We start from the raw sequence: 16,415 nt of genomic DNA on the forward strand, positions 1-16,415 counted from the left end.
AGAAGTAGGAAGAAGGAGCAGGAGGAGGAGAAGAAGGAGGAGGGGAGAGAAATACAATTTGTAATCAGATGAAACTCACTAATCAAAAGATAGACACTGTATCTGTTATTGTTTAAAGCAATATCTGGTAATATGTTTTCAATAAGAGATGACAGAGAAGTCACAAGTAAAATGACAGAAAAAATATTTGAGGCAATTTTGAGTGAAATAAAACCAGGGAACAAATTTCATATCAAGCAATATTGAATTTAAGGCAAAAGGCAATCATACAGATAGATGTAACAATATGACTATATATAGAAATAACAATATGAATATATATGCACATTAAAACATAGCTTCACAATACAAAATGCAACGACTAACAGCAGTAGAGAAACACATAGCAACTACAGTTAGAGCCTTTTTTGTAACCATCCAAGAAACTGATGGAGCAAGCAGACAAAATAGAAGCAATGATGAAGAAGATCCAAATGGTCTGGTTCATTAAAAAGTAGATATTATAAGAGAACTTTCCAATTATCAGTTAATAAGAGGAGAAAACATTTTTGAGCACACTTATAACATTCAAAAATCAGCATTTATCAGATCACAATGAGAAATTTGATACTTTAATAAATTGCCATGATCATTATACATTTTATTATCTTAATACAAAGGAATAAAATTGGAAATTATTAATAAAATAGCATTAAATCTTTGTAATCTGCAATGTGAATAAACATAATGCTAATAATTCTTGGGTTAATAAGAAAAAGTAATGGAAATAATAAAATACTTACAAATGAATGATAATAATGAAAAGGCCATGCCAGATATCTAAAAAGACAGCAGAACCAACCCCAAGAATGAAAGATTGGTTTTGAATACATTTACCAGAAAAAAATGAACTATCAAAAGCAAATGAGCTAAGGTTTCAACTGAAGATGTTAGAGAAAGAAAAATAGACCAAACACATAAAAATGAGAATTCAATACAAAAATGATTACAACAGGGTTGTAACTCACTGGTAGAGCACTTGCCTAGCATATGTGAGGCCCTGGGTTTGATTCTCAGCACCACATACAAATCAATCAATAAATAAATGTCCATTGACAACTAAAAATGTTTTTTTAAAAAAATAAAAGAATGATTACAACAGTAGCAGCAACTGCAAAATAGATGAAAGTAATCAAATCCAAAATTGACCTTCAAAAAATTGTGATGATGTACCAACCTCCAGCAGAAGCTGATCAAGTATAAAAAGATACAAAAATATAAAATTCAGAATAAAGAAAGAAAAATCTTGAAGACAGTCATAAAAGAGTGTTTTGTATAACTATTCACTAATAAAATTAAAATCAAGACAAAATTGATACATTGATAGAAAAATATAAAACTGGCCCAAGAAAAATGTGAATAAGACAACAACGAAGAAATTGAAATTGTTAATTACGACAACAGAAAAGACACATCTTCCCCAACTCTAAGGGGGAAAAAAATGTCCTAGGCTAGGTGGATTTACAAATGATATTTCAAAAAACAAAGTACTCCAGTCTGGAAAATGTGTCCCAGAAAGCGGAAAAAAGATAAAAACTACACGTCATTCTATTCAATTATTATTGATTAATTCCAAAAACTAACAAGAATAAGATAAGAAAATAATATAATTTTTTACTTACATATCCTAAAATCTTAACTAAAGTATAATTCAAGTGAATTCATAGCATATAAAAAGTATAAATTAAGTGAGGTTTATTCCTTTAATGACCTAAAGTCATTCCACAACAGAAGTCTATTAACATAATCCATAGGGAGAAAACAATTCAAATAATTTCTCAATCAATCCAGAAAATCATTTAATGGAAATTTCATATACATCAGTGATAAAACCCCTCACTAAAATAGGAATAAAAAACAATTAATTCCCTTAATTTAGTAAACTATCTGTACTCAAAATACATAGCAAACATATTCAGTGGAGAAGACCAGAAATAACACAAAGACCACAAACAGTGTCGACTATCCAACTTCTGGATATCCCAGCTAATGCTATCTAAAACAGAATAACAACAATCAGAGGATTTAGGTTGAAAGGAAAGTGACAAAACTTTCATGATTTTCAAAGTATGCACTCTTGAATGACACACTAAGGCTAATGGTCTTAGTTCAGCAGGAGGGCTAAATGCAAGATCCATCTACAAAAAAATCAGCAGCATTTCTACAGTCTTGCAAACACTAAATAAATAGAAAATAAGACATTATTCACAATAGCAACAAAATCTGTAATATAAGAAATTAATAAGTGATGTACATGCTTCCAATGACAAAAGTTTAAAACTTATTGAAGTTCTTTTTTTATGAACCCAAACTCCAACCTATATTCTTATAATCAGTTTTTTGATCAAAAAAAAAAAAATAGAGAAAATCCCAAAGTACAAAAACTTTTCTGATGCTTTTCATTATCACAGAATACATCACTTACAAAGAGGACATGATGGGTGGAAGGAGAGGAAGTCAAACTAGGAAAGGCTGGATGGTCATTTCACATCTTTCATTTTATCTTTCTCCTTTATAGTCAGAATATCATCATGAGTTTTCTGAAGAGAGCAACAAAATCTAAGAATCTAAGAAGAGATCAACATAGTGCCAGATATAATCCTATTGCCATTTTCAGCCTTTTCAATAATGAGTTGATTATCAAAAAGGACTAAGCCACACATGACCACCAGACCCTATGCAGGTTTGCCTGGAAAAGCCAAATGGATCCAAAGAAAAGGTTCCCCAGGGAAGACAAAAATCATTAGGCTTATGGCTGACATCAAGAAACCTCCCAGAAAGAGATAGCTCCAGCGCTTGGCCTAAAGTGCACTCAGGGGGAAGCAGGTGACGATCATAGCTGTGCCCATGAAGGCCTGGGAAGGATGCTGAGATTGACAGCAAAGCACAGCAGAGCAGGACCCAGGCCAACTCCTACAAGAAAAGCAGATCTGACCAGAAGTTCCAGTCTTTTCTGCTCAGTTTCACAGCTTCAAGGTGTTTCCATCAGACAAATCATTAACCCCAGGAAACCCAAGGCAGAGAGCAGACCAACCTGAATGAAATGAGTGACCACATGGACATAGGCCCCACAATCACCAGAAACTTACAAAGGGAAAAATTGGCATAAACCTTCTTAAAGTGCTACTGTCTTGAGGGGGTTATACGTGAAAATTTTTAAAGTGCATCAAAGTCAATCTTCTGATCAAATCTGTTCATGGTTCTGGAGTCTGTGTGACAGCCACCACTCTTCTGAATCTGCTTCTCTGGCGCCGACCAACTCTTCCAACCTCGGTGTGCTCTCTAAAGCTTATTGATCTTTTAAGTTTGTCTAAAAGACATAAAGAAGGTAGAAAATGTAGAGCTCTAATTTTTCCAGAATTAATCTATAAAATCAATGCAATCCCAAACAAAATACTATCTGAACTTTTTGAGAAACTTGACAAAATAATTCTACATTGTGTTTGGTAAACTAAGGATGTCAACTTGCAATAGGAACAGCCAATATCCAACAACAAAATAAAATATAAAAATTCCAAAAACAAGTCAGAGACTGGGGTTGAGGCTCAGTGGTAGAATGCTTGCCCAGCATGTGTGAGGTACTGGGTTTTATTCTCAGCACCACATAAAAATAAAAAATAAAGGTCCATTGCCAAGTAACAATATATATATTTAAAAAAAAAAACAAGTCAACTGACTTATAGGATAATAACTATTATACATGACTAGAGGACATTAAAGAAAACCTGAATATAGAGACATAGCAATGCACCATTTTCCCAAATACCATAGTTCAGTGTTGCAAAGAAGTAATTCTCCCATGTGAATCTTTAAATTCAGTGCTATTCAAATTCGATTGGTGCCATTTGTGGACACACACACAGACACACACATGTACATGTATTTATTCATTACAAGTGTCTTTATTTCCAAGTATATTGAGAGAATAAAGAAGAAAAAATGTTCTTGCTTACTCTCTCATCTTAGCCCAATCTGTGCACATCCCTTTCTGTTTTGGGAGAGAAGGGATCAAAAGCAAACAAAAACCTGCCCAAGGCTGACAAGAGGGGTAAAATCTCAGTATGCATCTCTTCTCTAGCAAAAAAAATCTTCTACCACCTACAAAAATGTCCAAAAGATACCAAGGGGGGTCCTGTGAGTACCTTATAACTATCAGTGAATAGATAGATTTCTGCCACCTCATGGTAGTCTGCTCTAAGAGCAGAGTAAAGGTGACAAGTGGAACAGTGGCTCCGCTTGGCTTACACAGAAAGGCAGGAACAGACTCCTCTTTCCAGATGGCTAGGGACCCAGACACCCCTGCATTCCCCATAACACCTCAGAGCAGAGAATCTCTGCACTGCAAGGACCCACACTGTGCTGAAGTACCGCTCCCAGGAAGAGAAAAAAAACCTTTCCATCCCTCAGCAAAATCAGGAAGAGGGGCACACTCCCATTCATTGTACCAGTCAGCACCCTAGCTCCCTCTTACACTTCTTGGTCTTTCCTTTTCACATCCTTTCTACTCTCGTTCTCTCATTCAACAGATTCTTCTAGAATTTTCCTACTTACTGAGTACTAGGACTCTGAGGAAAACATCCTAATTTAGGTACTAATCCAAAGGATGCAACATGCTTCTTCTCCAAAAAGGTTTGTGTTCTAAGAGAGCTCAAAGAGAAGGCAATGCTTAATCCAAAGATGGTCATCTTTCTAATAAAGATATTTCAGATATGTATTATTATATATTGACAAAAAAAACTTAACCCAACAAAAATCTTTACATTATTCCTCAAATCAACAATTTAAAATTTTTTTAAAATTTTAAAAGCTTCCTAAGTACATTTTCTCATTTAACCATGAAGTACAATGATTGTCACAGTGGGACTTGCCAGAAGATCTATAGGATAGAAAAAAGAATAATATGAGAACTTCTAATACCTCAGAACTATTTCAGCTTATAAATCATTTATTTCCTGTATGAACTTTATAACACATAGATTGGTATAAATGTACTTGTGTAGAATTTATAAATAAATACATAAAAACTGGGGTGGTACTTAAAAAGGTTTTACTAATAAGAAAGCATGATGGAAATCTAAACGACGCCAGCATCAATAGACAAACAGATATCAGGAACAAACCGTCCAGTGTGTGATGCCTTAAGTCAGTCTTGGTGGCTACAGTCTTGGCAGGTACCTGAGATATCAGGGTCTTGTGTCCCCAGACCACAGTCCAGCTCAGTTTATCTCTGGGTCATTTCATTCCAGTCCATAGCCCAAAGGAAATTCTAGTAGAACAATAGAGGGAAATGAGGGAGTCAGAAACAGAGATTGGAGGGAGAATTGGCTTTTCCAGGTCACCGGCTCATTCATGGGCAATATCCCAGCATCTAAAAATAGAAGAACCATCTGCAGTTTGCCTCCTGGAGCTTGGATAAGCCCCAAGACAAGCCCTGGCACACTGGTGGCCATGATCACAGCACGGGCCTCCTCAGATGACCTCCTCAGATGTTGACCAGGAGACAAAGCAGAAATACTTTCACAGCCAGGGTCCTCATGGTAAAACAAGAGAACCAGGATTAAGCAGGGACTTTGGCTGTTTAACCAGAGAGCTGACTCTTCCTCCTAGGTTCACAGACTGGCAGCAGTGTGGGAAAGGAAAGGAGAGGGCTAGGGAGGAATTCAAGGGGAATCTCTATTATCAAGTGTGGCTGCAGGACCAAGTGACTGCTCAATGTCCTTTTTTATTTATCTATGAATTTTCCTTGGGACTCTCCGGGCCTGAAACATAGTAGGATTTAAAAATGCTACATGAGAGAAAGAAAATGAGGGTTTATCAGTGCAAGTTTTTGAACTGGACTATATGGTGAACTTGATTTCCAGTTGGTATCTTCACCTGGAAACAGTTATTCAGGAACAAAGGGAAGGTCCTGACTGAATCCTGGGAACATCTTCGGGCTGGATTTTTGTGAAAATCCACTAGGATAGGAGAGAAATGAAACTTCCCTCTCCCTCCCTTTCTTCGGGAAAGAGGGTGAAGAAGTGGGAAGTTCAGAAGTAACAGGAAAGGGCTCTTCCCCACACTGAAGAAAAATGATAGAATTCAAAATGCCCAAAGAGGGGCAGGGACTCCTAAGTAGGACTTCCTCTTCTTCTATTCCTTCCTGTTTCCCATCTCCAAACTTTCTAGTCTCCCACTCCTTCCTCTTTCTCGACGTGCCCTTCACTTTTATTTTGCCCATTTCCCAAGGGCTTTTGAAAATAGACATTTACATGAATTTTTGTTCTTAATCACTTAGATAAACAGCCCATCTTTTGTCATCCCCTCCTTCCATTTGTTCTCTAAGAAAAGGAATGAAGCTGACCTGTGGTGGATAATTCCTGCTACTCCAAATGCATAGAAATGAAGTAAAAAGTAAAAGCAAAATATATCCATATATATGTACATAATCAATTTCAATAAAGATTTGCATTGATCAAAAACAAAAAAAAACTTTAAAAAGTTGTGAGTCAGCTTTTCATCATTGTAACCAATACATCCAACAAGAACAACTTAGAGAAAAGACTGACTTTGGCCCACAGATTCAGAGATATCACTCTATGGTCAGCCGGTTCCATTGCTCTTGGCCTGAGGTAAGGCGGAATATCATGGCAGAAGAGCATGATGGAGGGAAACTGCTCAGCTCATAGTTGCTAGAACAGGTTGGGGCATGAAAGGGAGTAGAAGGGGCTTAAGAAGATAAATCTTTCCAGGGTACATCCCCAGTGACCTACTTCCTCCAACTAGGTCCTAGCTCCCAGTAGTCCATTCAGGTATCAATGGATTCATCCATCAAATGAATTAATCCATTGATGAAGTCAGAACCCAAATAATCCAATCCTTGCCCAAAAGACCCACCTCTGAACCTTGCTGCATTAGGGATCATGCTTCCAACACATGAGTTTTGGGGGACATTCCAGATCCAAACCATAACAAGAGTGACCTTCAATGGAACTTCTTGTTGGGGTCTAGGCCCAGAAGCTGGAAGGGGCAGCTGGGACCTCAGATCCTAGGGAAACAGGAATGAAAAATAAGGTACTGAGGCCAGGAGTTTCTACCACCCTAGCCTCTCCTAGGTGGAAAAAAAAAAAAAAAGAGGTTAGAAAATATTACTGACAAATGCTAAGAAAATATTACTTACAAATCTCTGTAAACTGAAGCCTGAAGATGTGGGAGGCCAGAGGCATCTTATACCAGACCCTGGGATCTGTGACAATCCACCATCGCCTCAAGGGAGAACTCTGAGTAACATTATTATAAAACCAGATTCTGAAATAGGTATCAAGTAGGTTGGGAGGAGTTAAATGCAAACCACTAGGCAAGAAGGGATGGAAGCAGAGAAGAATCATAACACAAAAGAAATTGAGCTTTTCATTCAGTTTTTGTTCACAGGAAATGTGCACATTTTTTGATAGTTTTCTGTGTTGGTACTATCGATGAGATTTTTTTCTAATTATATTTCTGATTGTTTACTGTTTGGGGAAGGAATGCCATTGTCTTTATATGTTGATCTGGTATCCAGGGAACATGATAAATTTTTTCTTAGTTCTCATGGCTTGTATATTCTCTTGAATTTTTTTTTTTTTTTTGTAAACAAATGGGATACATGTTGTTTCTCTGTACATGGAGTAAAGGCATACCATTTGTGTAATCATAAATTTACATAGGGTAATGTTATTTGATTCATTCTGTTATTTTTCCCTTCCCCCCCACTCCTCCAACCCCTCTTTTCCCTCTATACAGTCCTTCCTTCCTCCATTCTTGCCCCCCTCCCTAACCCTAACCCTAACCCTAACCCTAACACTAACCCCTCCCACCCCCATTATGTGTCATCATCTGCTTATCAGCAAGATCAATCGTTCTTTGGTTTTTTGAGATTGGCTTATCTCACTTAGCATGATATTCTCCAATTTCATCCATTTGTCTACAAATGCCATAATTTTATCATTCTTTATGGTGGAGTAATATTCCATTGTATATATACACCACAATTTCTTTATCCATCAATTGAAGGACATCTAGGTTGGTTCCACAATCTGGCTATTGTGAATTGAGCAGCTATGAACATTGATGTGGCTGTATCTCTGTAGTATGCTGATTTTAAGTCCTTTGGGTATAGGCCAAGGAGTGGGATAGCTGGGTCAAATGGTGGATCCATTCCAAGCTTTCTAAGGAATCTCCATACTGCTTTCCAGAGTGGCTGCACTAATTTGCAACCCCACCAGCAATGTTTGAGTGTAACTTTTTCCCTACATCCTCACCAACACCTATTGTTGCTTGTGTTCTTGATAATCACCATTCTAACTGGGGTGAGATGGAATCTTAGGGTAGTTTTGATTTGCATTTCTCTTATTACTACAGATGTTGAACATTTTTTATATATCTGTTGATTGCTTGTAGATCTTCTTCTGTGAAGTGTCTGTTCATTTCCTTAGCCCATTTGTCGATTGGATTATTTGTATTCTTGGTGTAGAGTTTTTTGAGTTCTTTATAAATTCTGGAAATTGGTGCTCTATTTGAAGTATGAGGGGCAAAGATTTTCTCCCACTCTGTAGGCTCTCTCTTCGCATTACTGATAGTTTCCTTTGCTGAGAGGAGGCTTTTTAGTTTGAGTCTATCCCAGTTGTTGATTCTTGTTTTTATTTCTTGTGCTATGGGAGTCCTGTTAAGGAAGTCTGGTCCTAAGCCGACATGTTGAAGATTTGGACCTACTTTTTCTTCTATAAGATGAAGGGTTTCTGATCTGATTCCGAGGTCCTTGATCCATTTTGAGTTGAGTTTTGTGCAGGGTGAGAGATAGGGGTTTAATTTCATTCTGTTGCATATGGTTTTCCAGTTTTCCCAGCACCATTTGTTGAAGAGGCTATCTTTTCTCCATTGCATATTTTTGGCCCCTTTGTCTAGTATGAGAAAATTGTATTTATTTGGGTTTGTGTCCATGTCCTCTATTCTGTACCATTGATCTACCTGTCTATTTTGGTACCAATACCATGCCGTTTTTGTTACTATTGCTTTGTAGTAGAGTTGAAGATCTGGTATTGCAATACCCCCTGCTTCGCTCTTGCTACTGAGGATTGCTTTAGCTATTCTGGGTTTTTTATTCTTCCAGATGAATTTCACAATTGCTTGCTCTATTTCTGCAAGGTACATCAATGGGATTTTAATTGGAATTGCATTGAATCTGTATAGCACTTTAGGTAGTATGGCCATTTTGACAATATTAATTCTACCTATCCAGGAACATGGGAGTTCTTTCCATCTTCTAAGGTTTTCTTTAATTTCTTTTTTTAGTGTTCTGTAGTTCTCATTGTAGAGGTCTTTCACCTCTTTTGTGAGATTGATTCCCAAGTATTTTATATTTTTCAAGGCTATTGTGAATGGGGTAGTTTTCCTAACTTCTCTTTCTGAAGATTCATCACTTATGTATAAAAATGCATTGAATTTATGAGCATTGATCTTATAATCTGCTACTTTACTGAATTCACTTATGAGTTCTAAAAGTTTTCTGGTGGAAATTCCAGGTTCCTCTAAATATATAATCATGTCATCAGCAAACAGGGCTAGTTTGAGTTCTTCTTTTCCTGTTAGTATCCCTTTAATTTCTTTGGTTTGTCTAATTGCTCTGGCTAAAGTTTCAAGGACGATGTTGAATAGAAGTGGTGAAAGAGGGCATCCCTGCCTTGTTCCAGTTTTTAGGGGGAATACTTTCAGTTTTTCACCATTTAGAATGATATTGGCCATAGGCTTAGCATAGATGGTCTTCACAATGTTAAGGAGTGTTCCCACTATCCCTATTTTTTCTAGTGTTTTGAGCATGAATGCTTTTTCTGCATCTATCGAAATAATCATGTGATTCTTAACTTTAAGTCTGTTGATATGGTGAATGACATTTATTGATTTCCGGATGTTGAACCAACCTTGCATCCCTGGGATAAAACACACTTGATCTTGGTGCACTATCTTTTTAATATATTTTTGTATGTAATTTGCTAAAATTTTGTTGAGAATTTTTGCATCAATGTTCATTAAGGATATTGGTCTGAAATTTTATTTCCTCGATGTGTCTGGTTTAGGTACCAAGGTGATATTGGCTTCATAGAATGAATTTGGGAGGGTTCCCTCTTCTTCTATTTCATGGAATACTTTGAGGAGTATTGGAGTGAGCTCTTCTTTAAAGGTTTTGTAGAACTCAGCTGAAAACCCATCTGGTCCCGGACTTTTCTTTGTTGGTAGGCTTTTGATGACCTCTTCTATTTCATTACTTGAAATTGATTTATTTAAGTTGTGTATGTCCTCCTGGTTCAGTTTAGGTAATTCATATGTCTATAGAAACTTGTTGATGTCTTCAAGGTTTTCTGTTTTGTTGGAGTATAGATTTTCAAAATAGCTTCTAATTATGTTTCGTATTTCACTCGTGTCTGTAGTGATATTTCCTTGTTTATTCCGAATTTTAGTAATTTGAGTTTTCTCTCTCTTTCTCTTTGTTAGTGTGGCTAAGGGTTTATCAATTTTGTTTATTTTTTCAAAGAACCAACTATTTATTTTGTCAATTTTTTCGATTGTTTCTTTTGTTTCAATTTCGTTGATTTTGGTTCTGATTTTAACTATTTCCTGTCTTCTACTACTTTTGGTGTTCGTCTGCTCTTCTTTTTCTAGCGCTTTGAGCTCTAGTGTTAAGTCGTTTATTTGTTGATTTTTAATTCTTTTGTTGATTTTTACTTCTTTTGTTGAATGCACTCCATGAAATAAATCTTCCTCTAAGTACTCCATGAAATAAATCTTCCTCATAGTGTCCCAGAGATTTTGATATGATGTGTCTTTGTTCTCGTTTACTTCCAAGAATTTTTTTATTTCCCTCCTGATGTCTTCTGTTATCCATTCATCATATAATAGCATATTATTTAATCTCCAGGTATTGGAGAAGTTTCTGTTTTTTATTCTGTCATTTATTTCTAACTTCAATCCATTATGATCTGATAGAATACAAGGTAGTATCTCTATCTTCTTATATTTGCTAATAGTAGCTTTGTGCCATAAAATATGGTCTATTTTAGAGAAGAATCCATGTGCTGCTGAGAAGAAAGTGTATTCGTTCTGCATTGGATGGTATATTCTATATGTTGGTTAAGTCTAAATTGTTGATTGTGTTATTGAGATATATGGTTTCTTTATTCAATTTTTGCTTGGAAGATCTATCCAGTGGTTAGAGAGATGTGTTAAAACCACCTAGTATTATTGTGTTCTGGTCTATTTGATTTCTGGAATTAAGAAGGATTTGTTTGATGTACATGTATGAGCCAATGTTCGGGACATAGATATTTATGATTCTTATGTCTTGCTGATTTATGCTTCCCTTAAGCAGTATGAAATGTCCTTCTTTATCCCTTCTGACTAGTTTTGGTTTGAAGTCCACATTATCTGAAATGAGGATGGATACTCCAGCTTTTTTGCTATGTCCATGTGCATGGTATGTTTTTTCCCATCCTTTCACCTTTAGTCTGTGGGTATCTCTTTCTATGAGATGAGTCTCTTGCAGGCAGCATATTGTTGGATTTTTCTTTTTAATCCAATCTGCCAGTCTATGTCTTTTGATTGATGAATTCAGGCCATTAACATTCAGGGTTATTATTGTGATATGATTTGTATTCCCAGTCATTTGACTCATTTTTGTTTTTTGACATGATTTGGTTTCTCCTTTATTTGGCTATTCCTTTAGGCTAGTTCCTCCCGTTGCTGATTTGCATCGTTGTTTTTCATCTCTTCCTCATGGAATATTTTGCTAAGAATGTTCTGTAATGCCAGCTTTCTTTTTGTAAATTCTTTTAGCTTTTGTTTATCATGGAAGGATCTTATTTCGTCGTCAAATCTGAAAGTAAGTTTTGCTGAGTATAAGATTCTTGGTTGGCATCCGTTTTCTTTCAGGGCTTGGTAAATGTTGTTTCAGGCCCTTCTAGCTTTTAGGGTCTGGATTGAAAAATCTGCTGATATCTGTATTGGTATCCCTCTGAATGTAATTTGATTCTTTTCTCTTGCAGCCTTTAAAATTCTGTCTTTATTTTGTATGTTAGATATTTTCATTATAATGTACCTTGGTGTGAGTCTGTTGTAATTTTGTATATTTGGAGTCCTATAAGCCTCTTGTACTTGGTTTTCCATTTCATTCTTCAGATTTGGGAAATTTTCTGATATTATTTCATTGAATAGATTGTTCATTCCTTTGGTTTGTTTCTCTAAGCCTTCCTCAGTCCCAATAATTCTTAAATTTGGCCTTTTCATGATATCCCATAATTCTTGTAGATTCTGTTCATGATTTCCTACCATCTTCTCTGTTTGGCCAATTTTGTTTTCAAGATTAAATATTTTGTCTTCAATGTCTAAGGTTCTGTCTTCCAGGTGTTCTATCCTATTGGTTATGCTTTCTATGGAGTTTTTAACTTGGTTTATTATTTCCTTCATTTCAAGGATTTCTGTTTGGTTTTTTTTTTTTTTTTTCAGTATCTCTAACTCTTTAATGAAATGATCTCTTGCTTCCCATATTTGCTCTTTTAACTGCTGATTGGTGCGATCATTTAATGCCTGCATTTGCTCTTTCATCTCTTCCTTCAATGCCTGCATTTGCTCTTTCATCTCCTCGTTTGCTTCCCTGATTGTTTTAATTATGTACATTCTGAACTCCCTTTCTGACATTTCTTCTGCTGTGGTGTCATTGGGTTTTATTGATATAGTATCTAGGTTTGTTTGGGACATTTTCTTCCCTTGTTTTCTCATATTGGTCAGATATCAGTGGGACTCTGAGATATTGCAGATTTCCCCTATTGGCTTATAGTGTCCCTGTAGATTTCTAGTATATCACCTCCTAGCCTTCAGTAGCCTGAAGTCTTGGCGGAACTTGATAATGCAGTGCTTCTGAAGAAGGCTGCCCCTAGCCCGCTACTGGGTCCAGGGCTGGGGGCTGGTTCTGCGTGGAAATCCTCTCACTGGGCAGTCCGGCTCCTAGAAGCTGGCCATAGACAGGGCCTGCCTACGCCTGAGGGAGCCAGGCTGCTCAGGGAAAGCCTCTCCCTGTCCTGCCTTGGTCCCAGAAGCCGCCTGCAGGCCGGGGCCCGCGGCTGCGTTCAGGGCTTGGGGTTGGCTCTGTAAGGAAAAGCTCTCACTGGGCGGGCCTGTTCCAAGAAGCTGGCTATGGACCCCGCCTGCCACCAGAGAGAGCAGGGCTGCTTGGGGAAGTCTCTTGCTGCCCTGCCCTGCTTCAAGAAGCTGCCCCTGTCCGGGCCTGCTGCCCGGGCAGAGCTTCACTTGGTGGGAGAGACTCACCCCTGGCTCTGTGTTGGTCCGAGTCTCTCAATACCGCCCCTTCTTGAATCCTGAGTTCTGGAGCGTCGGGAGATGCAGTCACCCTCTAGTCCACCATCTTGGATCCCCCTCTTGAATACTTTTTTAAAAAATATTTTTGTAGTTGTCAATGGATTTTTATTATTTATTTATGTATGTATGTATGTATGTATTTTTTTATATGCAGTGCTGAGAATCAAACCCAGTTCCTCACACATGCAAGTGAGGCAAGTGCTCTACCACTGAGCTACAACCCCAGCCCATCTCTTGAATGTGTGATGTAATCACATCATCTGCAAAGGAAGCATATATGTGTCTTTCCAATCTTTTACTTCTTATTTTGTTGCATTATCTATAGAATCAATTGTAGTTGTCCTGTTCTTATTCCTGTATCTAATAGAAATACTTCTACAACTTCACCATTAAGTATGTTGTTTATTAATTTTTTAGAAGTATCCTTAATCAAGTTAGGGAAACCTCTTGTAACAATCTGCAAAGATTTATATTTCTTAATCCAGAAAGAGTGTTGGATTCCATTAAATGTTTTTTGCTTTGCATCTATTGGAATGATAAAATGTTTCCTTTTGGCTTAAAATCAGCATACTACAGTGATGCAGACACATTGATGTTTATAGCAGCTCAATTCACAAAGCTAAACTAAGGAACCAATCTAGATGCACTTCAACAGATGAATGAATAAAGAAAATGTGGTATATATACACATACTTAAAGACGAATGAAATTATGGCATTTGCCGGTAAATGGATAGAACTGGAAAACTTTATGCTAAGTGAATAAGCCAATCCCAAAGAATCAAAAGCTGAATGTTTTCTAATTCACAATAAGGGGGTGGGAAATAGAGGTATCTTGAACTAGACAGAGGGGAGTGAAGAGAGGGGAAGGGATATGGGGGTAGAAATGATAGTATAGTATAATGAATCAGACACTATTACCCTATGTGCATGTATGATTACATGACCTGTGTACTCTACATCATGTGCAACCAGACGAATGAGAAGTTATATTCCATTTATGTATGATGCATTCTACTGTCTTGTATAATTAATTAGAATAAATGAATAAATAAATTTTCCTTTAATCTATTAAAATGAGATATTACAGTCAGGGGCAATGGCACACATCTATAATCACAGTGACTCTAGAGGTTAAGGCCAGAGGATCACAAGTTCAAGGCCAACCTCAGGGAGATACCCAGCAATTTATTGAGACCCTGTTTCAAAATAAAAACATTGAGATATTTTGGGTGATGGAGCTTAGTGGTAAAGTGTCCCTGGATTCAATCCCTAGATTTTTAAAAAATGAGATATTTACCTAAATATATTTTCTAAGCCAAATGGTTTGGATGTGAGGTGCCCCCCTAAAGCTCATGTGTGAAACAATGCAAGAACATACAGAATTTAAATGATTGGGTTATGAGAGCCTAACACAGTCAGTGAATTAATCCCCTGATAGGGATTAAGTGAGCGGTAACTGAAGGTGGGTAGGGTGTGGCTAGAAGAGGGGGGTCACTGAGGGTGGCACCTTTGGGGCACATATTTGGTGAGCTGAGCTTAGATTCTCTCTTTCTTTTTTTTTTCATGTGGTAGCAGCTTTATTGCAAACTTGACTTCACATACAAAGTTGCAATGGTACTGTCATTCCCAATTAACTCATTTAAAATGTTTAAACATCACATTAGAGATGTAGACTATCCAATATTCCAGAAAGGTATTTAAGCAGATAACACATATTTACTATCTTGGGAAGACAGAACAACAGTATTACTGAAACTGAGTCCCAGATGAGGGTGCACCAGTTGCTCCTGGAACTCAGGGAGGAACAGAAGTCAAAACACAGGCATTATTAGTCCAGGGATTCATGAATAGTTGTTCCTTATTCTAACTGCCAAAATTAGGTTCACATGCTTTGCGAGGGAGCTGACAATGATTGCCCTTCTTTTGCCACTTCAAAGCTATCACCCAACATATCGGCATCATATCCATTCATTCCAAAAGGCATCAGGGATGAGAATTGAAGCCTCTTCGCAAAGCAAAGCACCTGAAATGTATAGGCGATATCCAATGTCGGTTGGTAATTCATCTTGGATAATATGAAAACATCAGTCCCTTGGAACACAAATTTGTTGATTCCACAGTGAATGACAGGATAAGAAAACTCATAGTTGGATGACAGCACCCTTGTCACAGGACAGTCATCTCCCAGGTGAATGTCACCAATTTTAACTTCTGTGTCATTATCAAAGGGCCTTCTTTTTATTCTGACTAGCAAACAATCATCAGAACAGATCGAGGTCACTGCTGGTTTGAGTGCAGAAGAATTCCAAAATATCAGAGAAAGGAGGAAGGACCCGCCTAAGAGCACAAAAGTCTTCATCATGCCAGACTCCCAGTCGCAGAAGACAGGGAGAGCAGGAAATGGCCTGAGCTTAGATTCTCTGTGCTTCCTGATGATCATCATGTGAGCCGCTTTCCTCTGTCACACTCTTCCACCAAGATGTTCTGACTCACCCAGAGCCCTGAGGAATGGAGTTGACTGTCCATGGACTAAGACCTCTGAAACTGTGAGCCCTCAAAGAAACTTTTCCTACTTAAAATTATTTTTGTCAGGTCTTTTAGTCACAGCAGCAAAAAAACTGACTAAAACATAAGTAAATGTGGCTTAAAAATAATCCTTTCCTAAATGAGATTATAGAAGCAAGAGTGCCTGTTTTATTAGTTTTATTCTTGTTTTCATGATTGAAATATTTCACAATATAAAAAGGAAATTAAGTTAACAAAAAGAAATGAGACTAATTATGCTCTTAGTCCTGGTTCCATAAATTATCTCCACAGGGGATATCTGACTTTAAAAAAATGCAGTATCTATTCACTTTCTTCCAGTAACGGCACCCTGATTTTAATCTAGGATGCAAAACCTTGTCAGATCTGGATCCACATGGCTTTGCTATAAGTGATTCCCCACCACCTCAAGATAGGGGGCATTAGACTCAAAACTGACCAATCAGA

General features: G+C 37.3%; 1 protein-coding gene and 1 pseudogene across 1 annotated transcript in view; both read right to left on the bottom strand.

Annotated features, from left to right (window-relative positions):
- Positions 1–2,519: 2,519 nt before the first annotated feature.
- LOC124958930 (bax inhibitor 1-like) lies at positions 2,520–3,264 on the bottom strand (annotated as a pseudogene).
- Positions 3,232–16,415, bottom strand: part of Tmprss5 (transmembrane serine protease 5) — an 89,461-nt gene continuing 76,277 nt past the window's right edge. The window contains exons 12-13 of the mRNA XM_047517529.1: positions 5,215–5,305; positions 3,232–3,349 (exon numbers count right to left, since the gene is read on the bottom strand). Coding sequence (XP_047373485.1) covers positions 5,261–5,305 — 45 coding nt within the window. The 3' untranslated portion in view covers positions 3,232–3,349; positions 5,215–5,260. The remainder of the gene's footprint in view (positions 3,350–5,214; positions 5,306–16,415) is intronic.

Source organism: Sciurus carolinensis, chromosome 11 (genome assembly GCF_902686445.1).
Source record: "Sciurus carolinensis chromosome 11, mSciCar1.2, whole genome shotgun sequence".
Classification (NCBI taxonomy): domain Eukaryota; kingdom Metazoa; phylum Chordata; class Mammalia; order Rodentia; family Sciuridae; genus Sciurus; species Sciurus carolinensis.